General features: G+C 42.4%; 1 protein-coding gene across 18 annotated transcripts in view; it reads left to right on the top strand.

Annotated features, from left to right (window-relative positions):
- The window catches only part of SULF2 (sulfatase 2), a 163606-nt gene that overhangs the window by 135646 nt on the left and 5061 nt on the right, over positions 1-22899 (top strand). For all 18 annotated transcript variants that reach the window (XR_008734083.1, XM_055721682.1, XM_055721674.1 and 15 more), the window contains 8 exons: positions 7760-7967; positions 14305-14548; positions 16322-16418; positions 18214-18308; positions 20832-20891; positions 21319-21488; positions 21973-22115; positions 22297-22420. Coding sequence is in view for 17 of the 18 variants with exons in the window: in XM_055721682.1 (XP_055577657.1) it covers positions 7760-7967; positions 14305-14548; positions 16322-16418; positions 18214-18308; positions 20832-20891; positions 21319-21488; positions 21973-22115; positions 22297-22420 (1141 nt within the window). In the remaining variant the exon portion in view is untranslated. The remainder of the gene's footprint in view (positions 1-7759; positions 7968-14304; positions 14549-16321; positions 16419-18213; positions 18309-20831; positions 20892-21318; positions 21489-21972; positions 22116-22296; positions 22421-22899) is intronic.

Below are 22899 nucleotides of genomic sequence, written 5' to 3'. Positions count from 1 at the left end.
TTTTTATTGTGCATTTAACAGTATCTGGAGTGTTAGTGCGAAAGGTGAATTCTCACAGCCTGATGCAAAGATGAAGAGAATTCTGGGTCAGAATTAGGTGAAAGCTTGCTAAAGTCATTGGGATTCTTTCTTTTGACTTAAGCAAGTTTAGGGGACCTGCTGTTCCATGCATAGAGAAGTCTGAGCAGTGCCAGGGAACCTAAAGTGTGAGCAGGAGGCGAGAAGCACAAATGGAGGACAGAGACTCAGAAGGCGAGTGAATGTAAAAGACAAGGACAGAGCTTAGAGTAAAGGAGAGGTAAAGAAAGCTTTGAAAGCGAGATGGAGAATTTGAAATTCTGCTTTGTGAGCATGCAAGTTTGTGAATATAGTTCCATCACCACAAAATGCTGTTCCTTTGCAAATCTGTCACCCTCCTTGACCTATAATCGTTTTGATAAGAGAGCACCAGGATCATGGAGATGAGGCTATTCACGCTGTTTAAAACCTTATTTCAGAGTCCATTATGTGGGATTTTTTTTTTTTTTGGCAACACTAATATATGTAAATTCTTCTGAGTGCAATGGGAATCTGTGTGTTGCCATGTTTTCTTTTTCAGTTAGTAGGGTTTGGTCTGTGTTAGTTATTTGCATCCAACAAAGGGTGACTGTAGGCTCAGATGAAAGAGCAGCTCAGCATTTATATTCAAGGATTTAAAAGAGATGAGCTCTTTCTTCCCACATGAAATAAAAAACATTTATCCTAGTACCTAATGGCTTCCACACAAATTTTTTCTCTTCAGTGTAGTTCGGCCTTTCATTCTAAACGGGCTGGTAAGTGGAAGCTGACCCACTTTTATCTGGCGGCCTGCATTAATGTGCTTTTGTGGAAGCCAATTATGATATCAGCATCGCTCTGTAGAGTATTCCCAGCAACTCCACAGTATCATAACAACAGCTGCACAAAATCTCCCTTTAAGTCATTTGCCAACTTTGTGCACATTTGTTAAGCATGCAATACCTGCAGCATTGCTGATTGCTGTAGGGAATCTATGCTGTACATGTGAAAAAAAATAATTTTAAATACTAATTTTGTCTCTAGCAGGACCTAGCATCATACAATAATATTGCTAACTCTTGAAGAAAAATAGTTGTCAGAGTTCACACTATTTCCTTTTCAAATCTTTTTTATTTTCAAAGCTCTATTTATGTGCAAACCTGATACAAATAGAATTTGCAGTTAAATAGCATTAAAAATAGCATTTTATATGACAGTTTTCACAGGAGAACATTCAAAATGAAAAAAATTGCACTTTGTTTCTTTTAGATGTGCTTTGTGCTGTACCAGGGTTATGAAGGGATATTCTTTCTGTAACTGGCATGAAGATACCCTAAGTAAAAGCATGTCACTTGCTCAGTTGGTCCCCCCAGTTCTCATAGGATGGCATGGCAGCAATGAAAACTATTCTGATCAATGTGTGCTTTCCAACAGCAGTTCGTAAGTGATACCTCTAGATCATGGTCTGGCCACCATAATCATTATTAGCTATTGCTTAGTGCCAGGGGTGGAGTTGTAGAAAAAATCACGTGCATTTTCTCCTCCTGAGGGCAATGTGTCTTGAACTTATGTTAGTCAGACCTAGAAAACTAAGTCAGGTTTTATAAGGAATTTCTTTTAAAACTGGGAAGAAAGTTTCTGATCTATCTGTCTTTTGTGGTTGTCCGGTTCTTCTGTGCCTAGCAGAGTTATCCTGAGGTTACTAAAGAATTTAGGTTCTGTTGATAAGGGAAGCATATCAAGCCAGCTAGAGTCCAGGTAATTTTAATAGCTCTTTAGGAGGTCTTTAGCGTTCCTGAATTCCAGTGTGAGTTGCACATGCTCAGCAACTTTCGGGATCAGGTTCTTAATCTGTGATTGCAACAAGAAATGACTTGTTGATAACTTCATACATTAAAAATTTTATCAGCCCTCAAACTGATAAAATTAAGAGGCAACAAACCATGAAAATTAAAACCATGATGATTTATTAAGGCTGTTACTCAAGGATTGTATTCTTTATCAGGAATTATAATTAACAAAACTGTTTTCCTTCTTTAGCCAGAAATAGCCTATAATGATATCCAGAGGCTATTTTACTTAGGATGTCTTTTTGCTTGTTGTTGCTTTACAAAACCAAGAAATTTGCATTTCTTGTTAATTGAGATTTTTAAACTCCTTGTCATTACAGTAGTGGTTGTTGCAGGTAGCTTGCCAAAATCAATACCAACATCTAATAAAACCCCCAGATTTTTCAAATACCCCGATACGAGTAGCAGTGTAGTTTAGTTCAAAAGACGATGAGCTGGTGGTCAGGAGACTGGCTGCTGTCTGGGAACCGTTAGGGACTCGATGGGGGACCTTGGACAAATCAATTCCCCTTTTGGTGCTGCTGGGTTTTTTTCTCCACTGCTAATGTAATTTCTGCTTGGGCTGTCACTGCTTAGCTTCTGCAGTACTAACACAGCAGCTGGGACCATTTGATACATTGATAATATATATATTAATAATAAATGAATTGTATAATTGTAATCTTAAATTTAGCTGAACACTGGATTTTTCATTTGCATGCTAGTTGATTGTCCCACCTGCCTCGCTTCGGCTACAGTTTGTGGCATTAAAAAGCCCTTCAAATTTTCTGTCAATGACTTGTTCATCCATCTTACAATTTTAAGGTTTGAGTGATGTGTAGCGTGTGACAACTGAAATTGAGCTGAGTGCCCAGAGGTCCAAATCTCCAAAAATTGTGAGTCAGTGTAATGAAACGATGTCCAGCTAGAATGGAGAGCAGGCAGGGTTATTTATGTACTGATGATATGAAATAGACGAAACCAGATTCATCCTTTGCCGATGGGTAAATTGGAAGAAGGTATGGGGAGGGGGAACAACAAAATGTTCGAAGATTAAGAAGATAATGCCTGTCAGGAAGAGCTAAGGAACTGGGCATATTCAGTCAAAAAAATAGCTGAGGAGAGAGGAATCTGTCTGCATGGATCTAAGAGATATTATACAGAAGACATGAGCCAATTATTTTCAGTCCGCAAGAACAGAGTAGTAATGTGTATGAGACAAACAATGGGAAATTCACATTGTTTCCTGAAACCTGCAACATCTGAGCAGTAGGACAAGCTGCCAGCAAAAGCAGTAGAACTACCTCTTGTGGCGATGGGGCTTGCGTCTCTCTCTAGATTTCGCTGTTTTGTCCTCATTAGCCAAATAAAAAATAACACACGGAGCAAATCACAGCAAAGAAGAACTAAACTGAAGCTTCAACCCTTTCATGCTAACTAAACTGTAACTGTACTGTTTCATACAAGAAAGAAAATGTATCCTGACTACTCATAAATCAATTTAGACTGGAACTTGGAATATTTCTAGCCATTAAAGCAGTTTGTTTCTAGCTCACCATCCAGTGTGGTGGCAAGGGTGGGGTTCAGAAGGCATCTGCATCCACCAAAGACGATGGATATTGCTGAAGTGTTTTTGTCAGGTTGCTGGCAGGGGCAGGACTTTATTATCGTGTATAAACTTTGATTCCTAGAGCCTGTATTCCTAAAACTGTTAGGGAGGGAGCCTTGCTGGCAGCTAACTGATCAGACAGTTTCACTTTTCACTTCTCTGTAAAAGGGAACGGAATCTCTTCCGCTTAACAAAAAGAGGAGCTGATGTGACACAGCATGATGATTTAGGGCTGAGCTCTGAAAGCTGTATGTTTCAACTGGAATCTTTTCTTAGGCAGGCTTGTGCAATCAGCCCTTTTCCCCCAAATAAAACAATGTCAGCTGAGCGAGATTCACTGAGGGTAATGAGTGAATTGCAGGAAAAAATCCTGCTGGGAAGGTCATGACTATTTATTTCTGATTGGAGCCTCAAGTAATGACATTGAATTAACATCTGTGATTGCTGTGGCGGTTAGAAGGCGTTGATGCACAATAATGCAAAAAACACTTCATGGTGATAGGGGCTGTGAAGGAAATAATGGGGTTTTGACACACAGAAAAATATAACATGTCTTTTTCTGCTCGGGGGTCATTTGCATGTTCAAGGTGAATAGTATTACTGGAGGGAAACAGGGCATCTGTTCAGTCTACAACTGCTGCTGTTAAAACTCGTGTTTCATAGATATGGAGGTCTTAATTTACTCTTGTTGGTACACATGGCAGGTAGTTTGGGCTGGAGGGGAGAATATATGTTACAAACTGTCTTTTTTTTTTTTTTATGCCTTCACAGTGTACCTTTGGACAAGATTTCTGTTCAGTAGCACTAATTTCTCCATTAAACTAAAGCCCAGACTCTTCTGCTTTGCAGACAAATAGCTGGGTAGCATGTGTTGTGCAGTGGGAGGCAGGGTAGAGGATGGAGCAGAAGTGTTAGAACAAGCCCAGCACAGTAGGTGGCAGAAAGCACAAGCACAGCAGCTAACTTGGCCTGCCTGAAGATGGTGGGAAATCTCCAGCTGGAACAGCTTTGATGATTAAATGAGGTGTCTGGAAAGTTTTGCACAACGTGAGTTTGATGGACTTCAGGACATATTGCAAAAGCCGTTTATTTGATGGTTGAGTAGCTGTTCTGCAAGGCTTTGCAGGAGGAAAGAAAGGTTCTTCCTTGGGAGTTTTGATACGAGCTGAGATGAAGATTCTGGGTCTTCCACTGACTTGTAGTGTGTGTTAGTCCTTTTCAGGACTTAGCTCTTATTGAGATGCTACGAGCTATAGAACTTGAATCAGGGACACGTCTTTTGGCCTAATGAAGAAAAGACCTGAAAAGTTGAGGGCAAGTGGTGAGCTAAAGGCACTTTGTTTTCTTGACTGGCTGAGTTAATCCGCTATTTATATGTAATTATGTTTTGCTGCTGGAGGTTATCATTTGTACCTGTGAGCCAAAGTATCTCTGGGGCACTCTAGAGTTCTTCATATAGGGATTTAATTATTTAAGTGATTACCTCTTATAAAATATTTCAGTTGCTTCCAGGGTTTGACACAGGTTTCTGCATGATGGTATGCTGTGCACCAGAAACCAATTAAAAATGCCAGAATTTGCAATGTTTAAAGCTTCTTGAGTGTCAGGCAGAGGTTTTCCCAGTTTTCTTGCAATTACTGTCTTTTCCCCCTAAGTTTGAAAGCATCCTGTGGAAATGACTGCAACTGATACAGCCGTGATACTGACCCGGAGAATTTGCATTTGTACCTACAAGCAGACCAAGCGTACGCTGTGGAATCCCAGACATATTCACACACGTGTCTCTATGTGTTCTGGGAAAAAAGGAAAAGCTTGAGACTTCCCTTCCTGCCTCCACCCCCATGTGTTCAGTGTTTGCTTCTAAAGTCATTTATGTAGTTCTGCACTGCAGTTGTTCAGCGGTGGGCCTGTTAATGCATACAATGTGCCCTTCCAGCAAAGTCTTTAAGATGTTTTCACTGTAGCATACAGCTGCCTTGGAAAGATTTAAACTGCACCAAAAATTAAAGGATTTTTTCCAGTTCACCTGGAGGGGAAAAATGAGCATCACTTTCTTGACAGGAGATGAAAGAAATAGAGAAAAAATATTTTTGGGCCACACATCAGAGCACTTATTTACAGTAGTTCTCATCATAGCATTTAACTTGCCCTCTGTTGAATCTTCATTTTTCATGTATTACACACCTACAGCATAGAGCTCTACTGAGCAGAAAATGCAGTTTGTTCATACGTTTTCAAGAATGAGATTCAGATGAATTGAAATGGGAAACAGCAACAAATATTTTCCCATCCTTTTTTTCATTGTGAAAGTACCCATTGCTTATTCCAGTAAAATAACTTTTACTTCAGACCTCAGTCTGTGCATCAATCAATGTCAGGCATTTATAAAAAATAGTAATAAAATTAAGACTCAGCGATTTATTCTTCAAGGGTTATTTTTGTTCTACACCTCAACTAGGTAAACGTGTCCTGCTTCACAGATGAAGACAGTCATGCAAAGATGTCTGATTCAAGTGTCTTATTGTCAGTATCATTAAATTTCCCATGATTTCTGGTGCTGAATGTTTAGCCGGCTTTATCTGCATCAGGGCAAGACATGGATTGCACAGGAGGTTGGGTGCAATATGGGCATGTAAGAAGTAATTACAGTTTTGGAGACTTGGCCTCCAGTTGTCTGAGGAAATAGGTGGACACATCATAAAACTCTGATCGTTGTAAATGAGAGGATCTGCCGTGGACATAGATAAACCCACTGTAACTGTCCAGTTCACTTCTGACTCCTGTTAAATTCTGTATTCTAAAAGCACAGTGATACTGTTTTCTTACTTCACTGTCATGCAAACAATGGAGTGAATTTCAGTGGAAAATGTAGGCTTTGTTGTCCTTGCCTGGGCGTACCTCTCTGTGGGAGCTGGAGTGACCGAATCTCCCTCGTAAAGCTGCGGGCTGCTGTAAAAAAATCATCTCACTTGGGAGCTGCTGCTGTTTTTCTTTCTGTTCTTTTATTTGGAAAATTCTCAATATTCCAGTGAGTCCTGGAGGCACAGGCTTAGGATTTTGTAATGGGGAAAAAGAGGAACGCCTCTGAAGACTCAGCAAAAAGCTGGTGTTTCCGAGAGGCTCTATTTAAAGCAGTAGCAACGCTACTGTGAGGGTTTTTTACGTATCACAGAGCCTTGCTTTGGAGCAGGTGGTGTGTTGGTAAATAAAGGAGTAGGTGAGATGATTTTGTGATGTATCTGGAAAGCAGGTAAAACTCCTGTGCCAGTTCGAAGGTGGCTAAGCTCCCTTGCCCTCGGCACCGCTCTGAGAGCAGCACAAAGGGAGCTATAAGCAAGTTGCTTCAGGTTTTGAGTAACAGAAGCAACCGGAGGTTAGAGATGAGATTTTTCTCTAGTTTGGGTGGAAGAGGCAGGGGATTCTCACCTCACAGGCATCCAGTGCGGCTCGCCATTGCTCGTCAAGCCCAAGGGTGTTTGAATGGGAAAAGCTATTGAGAAGCACTCAAGATGAGGATAAACTCATCGTAACTACAGACTTCCATAGCTGATCCAATCCTACTGACCCTTTTAAAGGTTAGTGAGGAGAAACGGCACTTCTGCAGGGTGGTCCTTTTTATCCCTTTTGTACAGCCACCTTAGGATGAAGCAAATTATACCCTGGAAGTCACTGTTCCTCTTCTTTGACCGTAGAATGAGTCCAGATAACCAGCTCAAACCAGATCTTTACAGTAAAGGAATCCACAACTTGGATAAAATCTTCCCACCATCAGGCATTTGAACTAGGAAAGAGAAAGAAACTCCTCTGAAAAACTTTTTCCCTTCTTGTAGAGTATGGAAAGGAGCTGAAGATGGATATGCAGGCCCGGAGCTTGGTGCTGGTTTAATAGTGTATTGGTGGCGTAGATTCCTGCCAGCCTGACAAATACTGGCTGGTAGGCAAGGATTCTTTTCAGACCCGTGGATAAGGCATGAAGGGCCTTGGCTTACGCCGTAGCTTTGCTTCTGAAAGTTGTCACCTCCATGCTTTTAGCTGTAGTACTGATTTTGTGAAGAAATCCCCATTGTTCTGCCTCCAAGAAACAAAATCAGAAACAAATGCGAGAGCGTTCCAAGGAGTTCCTGTTTTGTCTGAAAATGGAAGATTACAGAAAAATCTGTTTTGGTAGTAAGTGATAGATGAGCCCCAGCTTCCTACACCGAGGAATCTCTGATAGATTGCTGGAGCTGGCTGTTAGACAAAGCACAGTTGGGACAGAGTTTTAATGACCAAATTTTTCTTCCAGAAATGGCAGTGTGTGGAAGATGCCAGTGGAAAGCTGAAGCTACACAAATGCAAGGGAATGGCAAACTTGGCAGCTGCAGGCAACAGCAAAGGCACCTCCAATATTTTGCCCAAGTATTACAGCAGGAATAGTGAAGACTGCAATTGTGAAGAGAATGAATACAAGCTGAGCCACGTGGGACGGAGAAAGAAACTCTTCTCCAAGAAAAGTAAGCAAATCCACTGTATCTTCCGTCTCTGCCTCAGAAACTGTTAGGAGTTTGCTCACTAACACGAGTAATTGTCCTGATTTTCACGGGCATTGAGTTTTATCAGCATATTTACTGTGTATCTAACTGTGAAGCAGTGGGCCTCATACTGGACAATCAGATTTGACAATTTCTCTGTAGGCAGAGGAATGTTTTCATCCAAAATAGGTCCTGTATTTATGGCTTTCAAAATGGGGAAACAGAGCACAGAGCCTGAAGTGGCAAGTAGGCATGTCGTTACATAGGCCATGAAACACGAACACCGTTTTAGAGCAGATACTCTGGTTTTCAGTAGGTACTGCAAGGCTTGGAGCCATTACTGCAGTGATTTATTTTTAATAAGGATGCGTGTGCTTTGTTACAGAAGCTGCTTGCTTCTGACATCCTCTCCTTGTGCTCAGTCAGCAGAGACAAGGCTGACTTCTAACCAGAGATCACGTCCAAAGGGAATGACTCTCTTTCTAGTTTCCTTGGCACAGATCAGGTGCTTTTTCAGAAAGCCCATTTCACTGGCTCTGTGTTCAACCTTAGTCAGACTAACATCTATATTTGAAGTACATAGTCTAATTATAGATTAAAGAGGCAAATGGCAGCAGAGAATTATTATTCACTTGTAATGTTTCTTTCGTCTCACTCCACAAATACAGAGCCTTAATTATTTAGCAGATTAGTCTTTCTGTATAATGACCTGGCACAAGCTTCAAACAGAGAGTTTAAATTGATTTTCTCCCATTATATTTGCCTTGCAAGCTGATTAGTACCTACTAAGCTAATTTTTAGTTGGGAAAAAAATATTGGTTGCAGGATGAAATCACTCAACTATACTTGCTGCTTAAATATGTGGCACAGCAGATAATCTTTAAATAACACTAGAACTTGCAGTTCAATTAACTTTTTTTTTAAGTTGTAAAGAGGAAAGTTCAATCACGGTGAGTCAAATAATAGTAGATCGAAGGCACTTAAATAAGAAGAGGAAAACAATTTTAGTGAGGGCAACATAATGCTATCTGATAATACTTAACTCTTACTTAAGTACTTTCCGTCGGCACTTCCTAAACATTAACTAATTTGCACAACATCCAGAGGAGGTGGATAAGGGTATAATTACCTTTAGTTTATGTGTGAAGGAGGTTGAGGTAAAAAAGAGTGAAGGTTGCTCCCTCTAGCAGAGGAGTCAGGACAGTGGTTTTTTCCCTGTGTTCTGCTGGGAAGAGATGGAGATTATCCTATGCCTTATCAAACCGTAAGGCATAAACTTCAGCAGCATAAGCTAGGATCTTGACAATCACGTCCCTGTTGCTCACGTCTTGAGTAAAATAATTGGCTCCATAGATGCTTTGGTTTTCCCTCTGCCTGCATCCAGGGTGAGCCATACAGTGGGAGACGTTAACTTGGACCTATTGACATAGACCCTTTGATTTGGTGCTGGCTATTCTTTTACGTGTACTTACCTAATAAATCACACGTTGAATGCAAACGAGCACAAAGTAGTTCAAGTCAAGGTAACACACCGAGATTTTTCTAAACAGCTCACCTAGAAGGCTGGCTTACTGGATTGTGCATAGTAAGAGGGTGGCCTGGTGGGTACCCGCGATACGTATTTGGAGTTTTATGCCCATTTTTGTGAGATTTGGAATGGGTTGCACATTTCTGAGGGCGTCTTTGAGGTCTGCTGCTCAGAATTCGATGAGTGCATGGGATCATACTGCAGCCCTGCTTGAATGCCAGTAAATGCTAGTCATTAGATTGAACAAGAGCTAAATAGAACATAGAAGTTTCAAACTGGACTAGCTGCTCAGCCACATTAATGCTTTAGTTCACAGAAGCAGTGTAGTTTTGAAGGAAACACCCTGATCGCTCCCTTTTGTCGTGCACAATAGAGATGGATTTGCAGAGAGCAATTTTGACGGATTCTAACCTACAGTCATTTGCAGGAAAGTAAATTGGGTGCCCTGCTTCTAGGGTGCATCGGGTGTGTTGCAAACCCTGATGGAGGTACATCTTTCGGAAAATTACTTTCGCTTTTTCATTCATTCATTCATCAAAATAAAAAAATAGTCTTTCTGAAAAATTAAAACCAGTCATGTGTAGTGAGAACATGTGGCCTAAAAGACCAGACTAAATTACTGATAGAGGGGCTGGAGCACCACATGTTTTGATAAAATAATTACTTTCTGATGTAGGCATGGTCTAGACACGTTGTCAGGTGCACCAGCGCGTTTAGCAGGCAACGCTGGTTTCTAAATTGAATAAAGCCACTTGCAAAACAGGGTCGTGTCATGTACGTGCCATTTGGGCCGTGTACAAATACACAATCGCCTGCAAAGCTTTTTACATGTAGAAATACAGAAGCATTAATATTCAGTATATCTGGGCTTGGGTGTCAGGAATGTTTGCATTTCTGCGTCCTCTTTATTTTCTTCAGTATGTTTTTATTTTTATAAGAAAGATGAAACAAATCTTTGCAGTAGGAAGAAAGTTGAAAGCGATAGTGAGCTCTTAAAATCTTTGGCTGTGTTGTGGCCTATTGTGTTTTTCTTGCTGTGAATGTGATCTCCTCCTGGGATGAACAAGTGCATGTGATTAAAGGAGTTATTAAGCTGCGTGTAGAGTAATGATGGGAGGCCACACAGATTTGTAAACAACAAACAGAAGTGTGTACAAAGGGGTTAGTGTACTTTTATTCCAGTTTTCATGTCATTCATTTTTCTTTTGAGGTAGTCTCAATACTGGAGCAAAATGACATTCTTTGTTATTAAAAAAAAATACATCAAAAATCAAAAAAACCCACCCAAATCTGAACATCAGTTACTTCGAACATAATGCATTTGAAGTATAATCTTTAATGGCTGTTGTGAGAAACTGGATGTAAGAAAGTCTTTTGGTTTGGGCTTTTTTCTTCTGTGAAATATCTAAGGACACAGATTCAAAATAAGATTTGTAGAAATCCCTAGGTACATAATGCCCAGGAAAAAATACCTGTAAACCTCTATCCAGATTTCTAGATGTTTGAGATCCTTTTCAGAAATTTTACTTCAAAGTGCCTAATTTTACTTCGGTGTTAGAGAAGAAAATGCTTCTTCTCTACAAAATTCTGGGAAATACATAGACATTACTGGGAAATAGCAAGCAGGAATTCATGAGGGTAGTGGTGGATGTTTTCCTTCTGGCACATGTAGAAGCAGAATCCTTTCGTATTGGCTTATTCCATCGTCATTACGATGCTGGAAAATCCGTTGGATCCAAAATACATACATGGAGTGTCAGCAGGGAAGACCAGGAGTTGTCAGCCTTCTGCAGTATTCCCCCCGAGCTCCGGCTTTGGGGAAAATGCCGTACAGTATTCATGGTTGGTTACAGTCTTCTCGGTTATCGAGAGAGCTATCATTTCCGAATTATCTCGGTGCTAAATCATTAATGTGGTGGCTGCCAAATCAGTAACAAGGCTTGAGTGATGAGGGTGTGAGAAGAGTTAAATCTAAACCTGCAGGCTGGGCGTGTTTGTGTCGGTTGCGAGGGTTATGGCTTAGTAACGCGCCCTTGCCTTGCTTTAGTCAGTCGAATAATAACTTAGGATGCTGCAGTTAGTGCTTTTGCTAGACAATGTTGAAACCTGAGATGCTACCAAAAAAAAAAATAGTTGTAAAATATCGGGTGTGTTTTGAGTCTCTAGACTGGCTGGGGAGACCGGTCGCAGAACAGCGTGCTTGCTGCCAGGCTCCCAGCGGGGACAGGCGTGCTTGTCAGGTGGTCCAAGGAGACACAGCTGGAGGAGCGGGGCACGGGAACGTCGTTAGGTTTCTTAGGCTTAAATTGCTCCAGATTCCATTTCCAGACTCGGTCCCGGGGATGCAGCTTTTTAACAGTGCCATCTGTAAGACAGCTGGCGTCTGCGAGACCAGAGGAAGAGAGGCACCAGCACTCGGAGCTTACCGAAGCCAAACTTTCAGAACTTGAGGAAGGGAGTATAGGTGCTCTGGGCCAAGTATTTAACAGCCCTAGAGCTGCTTTGTTTTGTGGGTTGTGTACACAAGTAAATGAATTGGAGAGTAAAACCTAAACCTGGGGGAAGATCGACTCCTAAGTAATTAGACATTGGTATTTATGCCTGCAGTGCACTTAGCAGGTGGGAGAACGCAACACAGATGGATATTGATCTTATTAAATATTTTACCCATATCCTCTGAAAATAATGGAGTTTGGTACTAATGACAGCGCTGAGTCAGCACTGTGGATAGCACGGCACAAACAAAATCCTTCATGAGCCGTCTCACTCCAGCCCAATTTGTTCGCTGTAAGGCTGGGTTAGTTTGGCTGCAAGGGGGAGTAACTCGCGGCTTCTGGCTCTTCGGGGACGTGTGTAGGCGACTGTTCCCTGCAGCTATCTGCTGAGGTCCAACAGGCAGGATTGGCATATTAGACTTGGAAGGAAGGTAAATTGTTAGTTGGCTGAGCTTAACAGCACGAAATGAGGGAACAATTAAAGAAATGGGAGTTTATACTTTGAATGTAATTGTTAGGGTGTAGCTTTTTGGAACTTCCTCCTACTTCTGAAAAGATGGGAGTTTCCTTCTCATTTAGTCCAACATTTCCTGAATGGGTGCCTGAAATAGGGTTGGTCTTTGGTTGTTTTTTTTTTTTCCCCTTCAGCAGTGACTCACCTGGCTTAATATCAGCAATAAACTTTGAACCACAGGTGGAAAATGTGCAAAGCTAGACAATCCAGCTGGTATTCTACTTTCTGTGTGTGGCGTTGACAGGGATATGGTGCTTGGACCAGTTTCAGGTGGGAGGAGATGTTTATGTCTCTTCCCACAGTCCGCAAAATTGCTTTTGAGACCTTGCAATCTATTTGGAATTCATGTAAGGCTTCTGAGAAATCACTTTGCATTAATGCCAAAGCATGCGAATTGACATGAATTTCTGTTGTCAATTTTGTTTGTTCTACCTCCCATTGCTTTTTTTTTTTTTTTTTTTTTTTTTTTTTTTTTTTTTTTTTTTTCCCCCCCCTGCTTGTTTTACTGGGGAGATTATCCCATAGAGAAAGTAGACTTTTTCTGTGGAGCTTGGGATTGCAAAAAAGATCAGTCTTCTCATTTGGCACATTGGTTGCCTTTTCCCCTTAGCAGATGGCAGAAGGAAATCCCTTCTTGTGAGCTGTGCTGTGTGTCTCAGCTCTGCGTAAAGGAGAGGTGACCGGAGCAGCCAAGGGACTTGGTTGTTTCCAGTAATGTCTTGGATGACTCCAAGCCTCATACACAGAGCAACGACTCAGGCACCAGGCACAGGGGAGAAGAGAGGCTGTACTTCGGTTCAACTTTTTTTCTTAAGCAATGAGATGATTAGGCTTAGTGTAATGAGTGACTCTCAGCAGGTTTTGGCAGTGAGCGGGAAATATGGTCAGTGGTGGACCCCATCATACAGTAGCAAAGTTTGGATATGGATTTAGACTCAATAACGAGGGTGTATTTGTGCCATTCCAGACCAAACAGAGTAGGAGCTCTGGGGATCTGGGCTGGGACAGGGAACTTTGGAAAGCAGTAATGGTGAAAAGATCAATGAGCTTCTCAATACTGCGCAGTGACAATTCAGAGCAAACGTTCCTTTCACCTTCTGAGGGAGTGCGTAGCGCTGGCAGGTGATGCTTCCTACAGAGACTTACTGATGGGGCTGCACATCAGGAAAGTAATTTTGCAAAGAATAGAATTAGATGTGGCTAAAAGTAACGATTCAGGTATTCATCCCTCCTGAAAAAATCAAGCAGCCTACCTTGAAGAATGAGCATCGAAGAGAGAAAAAGCTCAGGCTGAACACTGGGAATACCTGGGACGGCTTCAGGGAAGTGTTGCAGGAATCCGAGCAGTAGAGCATCGTCGGGTGGGTAACAGAAACCCCTGGAGAGCTGGTCTCTGAGGGTGACCCCAGGTCTCGCTGTGGGAACTGTCGTGGTTGGTTTTAAAGGTCTCGCTGCCATCTAGTGACTCTGGCGGGGAAGAGCAGAGTCTCTTCGGATGAGCTGTTTGCTCTCGAGGTGATGCTGAACATTTTCTTTCCCTTTTGCCACCGTTGCGCATCTGCGTTGTCTGCCCTCTCCCTCGTGCCCGAAGGTGTCCATCCGGCCCCGTCAAAAGGTAACGAAGCAGCAGCTCATACGAGAGCTGCAACAAGCATCATTTGTCATCCAGCTAATTCCAAACGTCACGGTATGGGCTGGGGTTTTTCCTTCCACGAACCACAAAGAGGGCCGAACTGTAACGTGCCATTTCTCTCCCTCTTACTCCTTCGCGGGTCTGTGCAGAGTACAAACCAAGCTATGTTCGGAATCGCTCTGTCCGTTCCGTATCTGTTGAGCTGGATGGAGCTGTTTATAACTCGGGTTTGGAGGATGGATACCAACCTGTCTTACCGAGAAACATCACCAAACGTCACAAGACGCAGAGGGCGCTTCTTCGCGAGGAGGAAGATAAAGACGTGGGGGAATACAGTGGCACCGGTGGCATTGCAGAGTACACAGCCCCTAACCTAATAAAAGTGACTCACAGGTGGGTGTACATGGTATATTTCTAAAAACTTTTGCTGCTTGAGTGGCTGCTTTACATAAAGGCATGTGTTAACTTGTGATGAGCGTATTATGTCACTTTTGGATACCCAGTGTAGCTTCACTAAAACTCTTACTCTCATCTGCACGGCAGCTTTTGGTTTTGGTTTAGTTTCGTCACGTACAGAGGGGCATGAAGCCGCTGAAGAATTACAGCGGTGCTTTTGTCTTCTGCACTTTGGAGACACTGATCACTGCTCGGTGTGTGTTTCCACTGAGCTGTGCGTGCAGCTGTGTGGAAGCAGGAAAGGCTCTGCCATGGAAGTGTCGCTGCGCGGTGGGTAACCCGGCCTGTCTGAAGGAATATGTCCCACTTTCGGGTTGCTTTGTCTTTCAAACACCAAATCAGCCCTAAGGGAGAAAGCAGCCTCTCAGAGCTTCCTGTGGTCAGTGCTAGGAAAAGAAAATCTCTATTATGAATGAAGTTGGATGGACCAGGAGCACTGGGAAGTGGAACATATGGAGAGAGAGGCGAGGGAATTGTCTGGGAACTCTTAAGAGCTAAAAATCTTTTCCTCAGCGTGCAAGTCTAGGGACTGATGATGTATCTTCAACTGTACTTAATTAGTTTAGCCACCATTTCCGCTTGTGAATTATCAGGAAATCCACCAATCGTTATTGATTATGTGCATGAAATTGTTTAATGACTAGTTCATGTAAACATGCACGAGGCAGTTGGCTGCTGTTGAAATCTGTGGTTCCCGTTTGACTTGTGTTTAACAGGGTCAGAGTCTGGATGCTGCAAGGAGACACGGCTAGGCTGACATCAGAGAACTGTGCCCTCTTACCCTGGCTCACGTGAATTTCAGGACCAATCAATCACTATTTGTGCTTTTCTTCTGGAACAAGTTAAATTGACTTTTGCTGCCTTACTGGGTGCATCCCAAATCCACACAAGGAATTGTCAGGGAGGTTGTGTGTAATTCATGAGTCATCCCCAGGAACACTTGCAGAAAAGGCGGCAGTGAGGTAGTTTAAACAAAATGAAGGAGTATTGAAAATACTTTGCTTTAATTTAAACGAGCGTTCCCAAATGGCTACGTGGTATTTGTTGGCCCCTAATAAACTTATTTTTTTTCTGTGTGTGTGTTTTTGAAAGAATTTAAACCTGGATCACATTAGAAGTTACTGAAACATACAGACTTGAAATTGTCAGAGGGTATTTTGCCTTTGAAGTCAGGGAGGCATCTTTGAAAAATTTTATCCTTTTTGTAGAAAATGGCAAAATCTCTTTGGGTTTTTTATTTTCATTTTCTTTATGGTGTAGTAATAGATATTATAAAGATGTACTTTATCCTTGCCGCTACCCCTGTATCACTTAATCACGCATTGGGAAATTGCTTCTGAGTAATGCTTTCAGTGCTTGCCTAGTTAGTAGAGATTATTTATGCAGACAGCCTAACGAAGAAGCAAGGACTCTGTGCAGCACGATTTACGTACAGAAATTAAGCAGTCAACAGGTTCTGCTTGGTAGGAATATTGTCCTTGAATTTTTCTACTTCTGAAAAATTTCCATGGCAACTCAAACCCAAACTTCTTTCCTGGCTCACAGCACACTCTTACACTCTTGAATGAACATTGGTGTTTTGAATTCTGCATGTCATTTCCAATCTGGCTTCTCATCGCTCCTGGAGCTGCGTTATTAAAACCAGCTGTTCGCATTGCTCTCTGTGTGTGTATCCACTATAATAAACGTTGTTTGCTTTTCTGTGCCAAGGTGCTATATCCTGGAGAATGATACTGTTCAGTGCGACACAGATCTGTACAAGTCACTGCAAGCTTGGAAGGACCATAAACTTCATATTGACCACGAGGTCAGTGGTGTTATCACAAGTCATGCGTTTTCAGTGCGTGTTTTTAGCATGGTTCTGTGGGCTGATAGGATCATGCTGACTGTGTGTGTCTGGGTGTCTCTGCCCCCCCCGCCCCCCCCCCCCCCCCCCCCCCAAACCTTTTGAACTTGCTGGCTGATTTCAGAATAGGTATTTCAGAGCTAATGAAGTTATTTCAAGTTTGTCAAGACAAGATGCTGAGTGGAGGGGAGAACTGCAACTGAAGGGATAGCTGCAAAATGTCATAAGCCTTATGAGATAAATGAGAGACTTATAAGTGGCCCCATCCTGGGAAAAATTTCATTTGGATCTTTTTCACATCCTGTCAGCCCTGTTCCCCAGTGTAGTTCTTGAAAAGAGCCTTCGACTGTCAAATATAAGCCCAAGGAAAAGTGAGCTTCATTAGTTTCGGTGCTTCTAGAATTATATTTTTTTTTTGCTTGCTTATGTTTTTCTTAACCCTTGCAATTTGGAGTTGAATTGTTTTTTCTTAGGCTTGTGTGTATGAAGAACCTGGAGATAATTTGCCCTATGAAATTTGTCTGTAAAAAATTCATCCAACATTTTTGTCACTGATACTGAAGAATATAAGCTCAAACCCTTCACACACGTTGTGTATGAAAGAGGCGGTCTTTTAAGGACCAGATAATGGTGGAGCAAATGCCAAAGAGAAGCATAAAGAAAGGACCTCCTGTAAGCTCTTAGCAAATTACACGAATTCACAGCAAAGTCCTACGTAAGAACTTGTTGGCCTCCGTTTATGGTGCAGATTGACATATAGAAAGGCAGATAGATACTGAAAAACTTACCAGCTCTGCTAGGATTAAAAAAGAGCCATTTCAACATCACCATACTCTTTTCGTTTTTTCTTCAGAAAATGTAGGCTATGTGGAGTGCCAAGGAAAATGAGAGCTCACTTCTGTCCTGGTGTGTTCCTGATGTAGGATCACAGGGCTGGATTCTTCGTGGATTTTTCTTGAACCCTCTGTCCTGTCTGTGCCTCAGCAGCCATGTGCTTCCACTAGACTTACGGTCACTGATGTCTAGTGGTAGTTTTGTAGTGACTTTGTTGTTCACGCGGGATCACTTTGGGTTTTTCTGCTGGGTAAAGAACCGAGGTAGAAGCCTGTAATACCCATCTGAGTGGAAAACAGCCACACTGTGTGTGAGCTGAACTGAACAAAGGCAGGAGTTTCACTTACTGGGGGGGAAAAAAAAAAAAAAAAAAAAAAAGGGGCAGCTAAAAATAAACCATGTGGGTGGCACAATTAACTGCTAATCCATATCCCGTGTGGCCAGGCGTTGCTGAAGACCGCCACGCGAGAGGCTGGAGCCTTGCTGCTTTGCTTTTCAAGAAGCTCTGACGAGGGGGCTTTGGAGCGCTCCCTCCCCATCCCCTTCTCAGGTTCCTCCCAGGCTGAAATTTAAGGGCTTCCTTTTCCTTTGAGTAACCTTTCTCCCCTCGCACGTGTGCTGTAGAGCACAAGAGGAGAAACCACAGTGGAATCGGGAGCGTTATCTACCTGAGGCTGCGTGCTCCCCGCGGCCCCCAGGGCCACGTTCCGCTTCCACATTCAGCGCTCAAAGCCAGCCAGCTGTACCAGCCAGGATTCCTTTTGGGAAGGCAGATAAGCCAAAAAAGCTTGTTAGTGGGGAGAGTCGTGGAAGGTGGTGAAGAGGAAGCATTTGCTGGCAAGAGAACGTGTTTGCGGAGGTTAGAATAAAACTTAAATCATGCTATATATATTTTTTTTAATCTGTATCTTTACTTTTTTAGATTGAAACTTTGCAAAACAAAATAAAAAACCTGAGAGAGGTGAGAGGTCATCTGAAGAAGAAGCGACCTGAAGAGTGTGATTGCAACAAGATAAGGTACTTGTGTACTTCAGAGCAATTATTGGTAGCGTTGCAACTGTGGCTGGTGTATGTCTCCACAGGAGAGATCAGAACCTCTTTTGTTCAGTGGTTGCCTACTTATGTACCCTTGTGTGGTGCTTTCAGGGGAGCTGAAGAGCAGAAGTACAAGGAGGCAGGAGTTTAATTGCCTTAGCATCAAGTGGTGGTGATGTAACAGGGCACGTAACATGGCTTATAAACCTGTTAGTTATGCTCTTGTACCAAAGATGCTGCTATTAGATACCAGAGATTAATATTGTAAGCTGCAGGGTTTTTTTCCTGAACGCTTGCTTTCCACAAGGGCAAATTGTCAGTATGGTACAGTGTTACACAAATGTGTTTTAAAAATAATAGTGTGTAAAGTATATACATATATAGAGAAAAATAGATTAAATATATATAATCTAAAAAAATAATTGGGTGGGGAGATGAAGGAATCTCTTCCTATTCAGTTTTTTCAAGGCTGGATATATTCTCTCCTAGGATGCAATCAATCACTGCAATCCTTAGCAGCTATGGCAGGTGGGGAGGAATAACTCTATTTTTGAAACCATCACCAGATAATTTTCTTCGCCGGTGCAGATGATTTGTGAATTATGTGCAACGGGCACTAAAAACTGGGATTATGCATTAAGGTCTCTGCATAGCTGGTTCTCAGCTAAATATTTACAAAACGGCTGTAGGATCAGCCCACCCGTTGCATGGGAAGAAGGTTCAAGCACACCTGAGACCTTCTGGGCAGCAAGAAAGCTCTTGCTCTACCAATAAGCACAGCAGAAAATATTTCAAAATCAAATGTTAACTCAAATAGAATTTTCCCCTGAGAAAGCTGTTCAGAAAGAAACCAGGAGCAACTTCTCCTGACCATAGTGGTCACAGAGCAATCTCTGAGGCTGCTGTGAGCCAGATGTCACCAGGAGTACAGCAGCCACAGTACCACAAAAAAAGCGGTGAATGTACTCAAAAGCACAAGGCAGCCGTGCTGTTACCTGTGGCTAAAGCAGCTTCAACTCAGTAGCCTCTGTGAGAGGGCGTGGATGATACCGCTCTGTCTCACTGCTGTAACGGAATGAAGTTTTGAGTGTTAGACTTTAATCCTTGGAGGAAGGTACATAGTTGTTGTGCCCCATGTGGATTCTGCAGCGTAGCTTCAGCAACAGATCACAAAAACACGGAGACCGTCCGTTTCTTGGGTTACGCCAACCCATACGTGTGGAACCCGGAGCAGAAAGTGTTTCAGATGAAATCAGTATAATTCTAAATGGCAAATCCCCCAAAAGTTTGTATTGTTCTAATCCACTGCTTTCAAAACTGATGTTACCAACTGAGTTTATTTAATATAAAATGTAAAGATGAAGTTATCTTTATAGTTAAATGTTTTACAGTAAATATAAAGAATCTTGCGTTTCTCAGGCCTAACAGAGGAAGCATGTTTGTGTGTAGCATTATTAAGATGAATAATCCCACTGAAATCAATGAAATTAATCATCTCAGTTCTGTATGTTTAAGTGTTTGCAGAATTGCATTGAACTGGGATTTAGCATTTAGGATTAGTTAATGAAATACACAGTGTCTGCGCAAGATAAAAAAGTGGAGTGATGATAGTTCTTTAATAATCTTATTCTGTTAATTTGCTATAAGGATTAGATTTATTAAAGCTCCCAGTAGCATTAATAATTTAAAAGATCTGTTTTGGTTTGAAGGGAACTTTAGTCTGACAACTAACGAATTTTCATGTACTGTTTAGAAAATAACATTTATTAAGCTTAGTTTGTCCTCGCTGATTTGTGTGGATACTAACTCCATCCGTCAGAAACTACTGCCATTGACTAAGGCTGTTTTGTCTTTTTTTAACTTTGCAAACTGCACAGAAAGGAATTTGCTGCAAAATCTTTTAAGAGTTTCTGGAGACAGAGCCAAAACAGTAGAGACACCCAGCTAGAATCTGTACGTCTGCTTACGCCCCCCGTACCGCAGCACGTATTGGCCGCCGCTAGCGCTGGGACAGTTCCGTGCAGCTTGGTAAAGCTTTGCTGGAACTTCTAGGTGGTAACAATGGAGAGCAAAACCCTACCCTGTGATGTACAACTGGTATTGAAATGCTTTCATTCAGAAGGAATGACAGGAAGGTGGTATGGGCTTGTCATCTGAACGGATCGGTGAACATTCATTTGAAGAAGTGTTGTCATTGAATTACAGATCTATTGAGAACCAGGGGAAAACTAAATTTGAAAATTGTAGCTGGAATAATGTGTGGATGCATATTGCAGTACAGTGTTGGAGCACCAGATGTCACTGCGCGAGTGTGCCAAGGAGAGCGGCCGCACGGCGATACTGACCCAGCCGGGCTGGGCTGCTTTGTATTCATCACTGCATGAATCAATTGAAGGGAGAAGTGACACTGGATTAAATCTGCTTCAGATCCAGCGTGGTAGTGCGGTATGAACCGGAGCAACTGGCTTTCTGTTGTTCATCAACAATGCTGTTTTTCTTTTCCAGTTACCATTCAAAACACAAAAGCAAACTGCGGCACAAGGGATCTGGTCTTCATCCTTTCAAGTAAGTGAAGGGCTGTTCCTTTGGAAGAGGAAATGCAAAGACAGGAACACTGGGTCCACGCACACCAGTTACAGACTAAGCAAAATAGTAGTATTTCATTTATCCTGGATTAAAAATGATGAACACCCGGACATTTACCCGGAATGTAAAATGCTTGTACATTCTGTGATAAGGTTCCTGGTTTGGGAATGTCACATCACAGACTTCAGGCAAGTCTGTAAGCCCCTTTGGCTTCCCCTCCCCCCCCCCCCCCCCAGTGCCATTGAATTGCAGAGTCATATCCAGAGCCATTTGGAAGCTATTTAATTAAAAAATACCGGTTCTTTCTTTCCCTCAAAGCAGCTTATTTTATTAGCTGCTTCATTTGTTTTTTAGGTGTGTTCAAGTATAATAGAGTCTGCATGATCCTAATGTTTCATGTGTGCAGGAAAGCCCTACAGGAGAAAGACAGGCTGTGGCTGCTTCGAGAGCAACGACGGAAGAAGAAACTGCGCAAACTGCTTAAGAGAATAAAAAATAATGACACGTGCAGCATGCCTGGTCTGACCTGCTTCACCCACGACAACCAACACTGGCAAACAGCTCCCCTGTGGACACGTAAGGAGACTTTGAACTAAGTTAATAGGTCGGCAGGCACTAGCTAAGCCGGGCTAGGATGCTGGGCTACTAGAAGTTAGCGGTGTCGTTAGCTAGGTAGCCACAGCCACACAGTTTTCCTCATACTAAATAATATCTGTTTCAGTGTTGGCGTTATCCTTGCACAAAAGGCAAGGGAGTTAAAACTGAACATCTACAGCTGCTGTGTCGGGTACAGTTATGTGTAGTGTCTCACCATCTGGAATGTTTCCCAACCAGAGAAGACAGGGAGAGCAATTAGCCAAGATGTTGCTTGAATTAGCCATGTCGTGTGGGTTAGGTGTGCGCAGAAGAAGCAGCTGGTGCTGGGAAGGCTTTCTCTGCTTTAGGGCTCAGCAGTGAGAGGAACTGTCTATGAATAAAGTAATAACATAAAGGGAAAGTAATAAACGGTGCTAAAGGCAGCGACGTGTAGCTTATGTCTGTGTAACGCCTCCCTTTGCAGTGGGGCCTTTCTGTGCCTGCACCAGCGCCAACAACAACACATACTGGTGCTTGAGGACAATCAACGAGACCCACAACTTCCTGTTTTGTGAATTCGCTACTGGATTTTTGGAGTATTTCGATCTCAATACAGATCCCTATCAGGTACCTGATCATAGAACAGCTCTGTACATACATCGTTGTTCCCTCTTGATGATATATTGAAACAGCGCAGTATTGGTGCAGGACGTAGATAAGGCCTACGTCATTTACCATAGTGTGATTTGGCTTCTTTCTTGTTACAATTATTATGAAAGTTACCAAAAAGAACCCCTGTTTATTGCAGCTGATCAACGCAGTGAATACGCTAGATAGAGATGTTCTCAATCAACTGCACGTCCAGCTCATGGAACTGAGAAGCTGCAAAGGGTATAAACAATGCAATCCAAGGACCAGGAACATGGATCTGGGTAAGTGCCTCTCCCGTTCCACTCACAAACTCCCCAAGGGAAACAGGGCTCTTCATCATTATGAAACCTGAATCAGTCAAAAGGATTTTGTTATTTATTTGTACTAGTGATGTCCCGCTTATGGCTGCACACTCAAATTTTTGTGTTTGTTCGGTTCCTGTTATGTAATGTTTCTTAAATGAAGGCACTGTAATGCAGCGATGAGCATTGCTGAGATGCAGGGGAAGGAGATAAAGGAACAAAACTGGTGGAAGAGGGAAATACCCTCCCAACCACTACCAGTTCAAGGCGGAAGGGGCTTCTGGGGTTCGTCTACTCCAAACTCCTGCTCAACACAGGGTCATCTGCGAGGTCAGACCAGGTTACTCAGGGCTTCATCAGTCCCATCTTGAAAACCTCCAAGGATGGAGACTGCACAACCTCTCTGGGCAACCGGTTTGGCAGCTGAGTTTCAGCATTCCAGCTGACGGCACAATTTT

This window comes from Falco cherrug, chromosome 10, assembly GCF_023634085.1.
Source record: "Falco cherrug isolate bFalChe1 chromosome 10, bFalChe1.pri, whole genome shotgun sequence".
Lineage (NCBI taxonomy): Eukaryota > Metazoa > Chordata > Aves > Falconiformes > Falconidae > Falco > Falco cherrug.
Note: the sequence above shows the minus strand (reverse complement) of the source record. Positions and strands in the feature narration are given on the sequence as shown.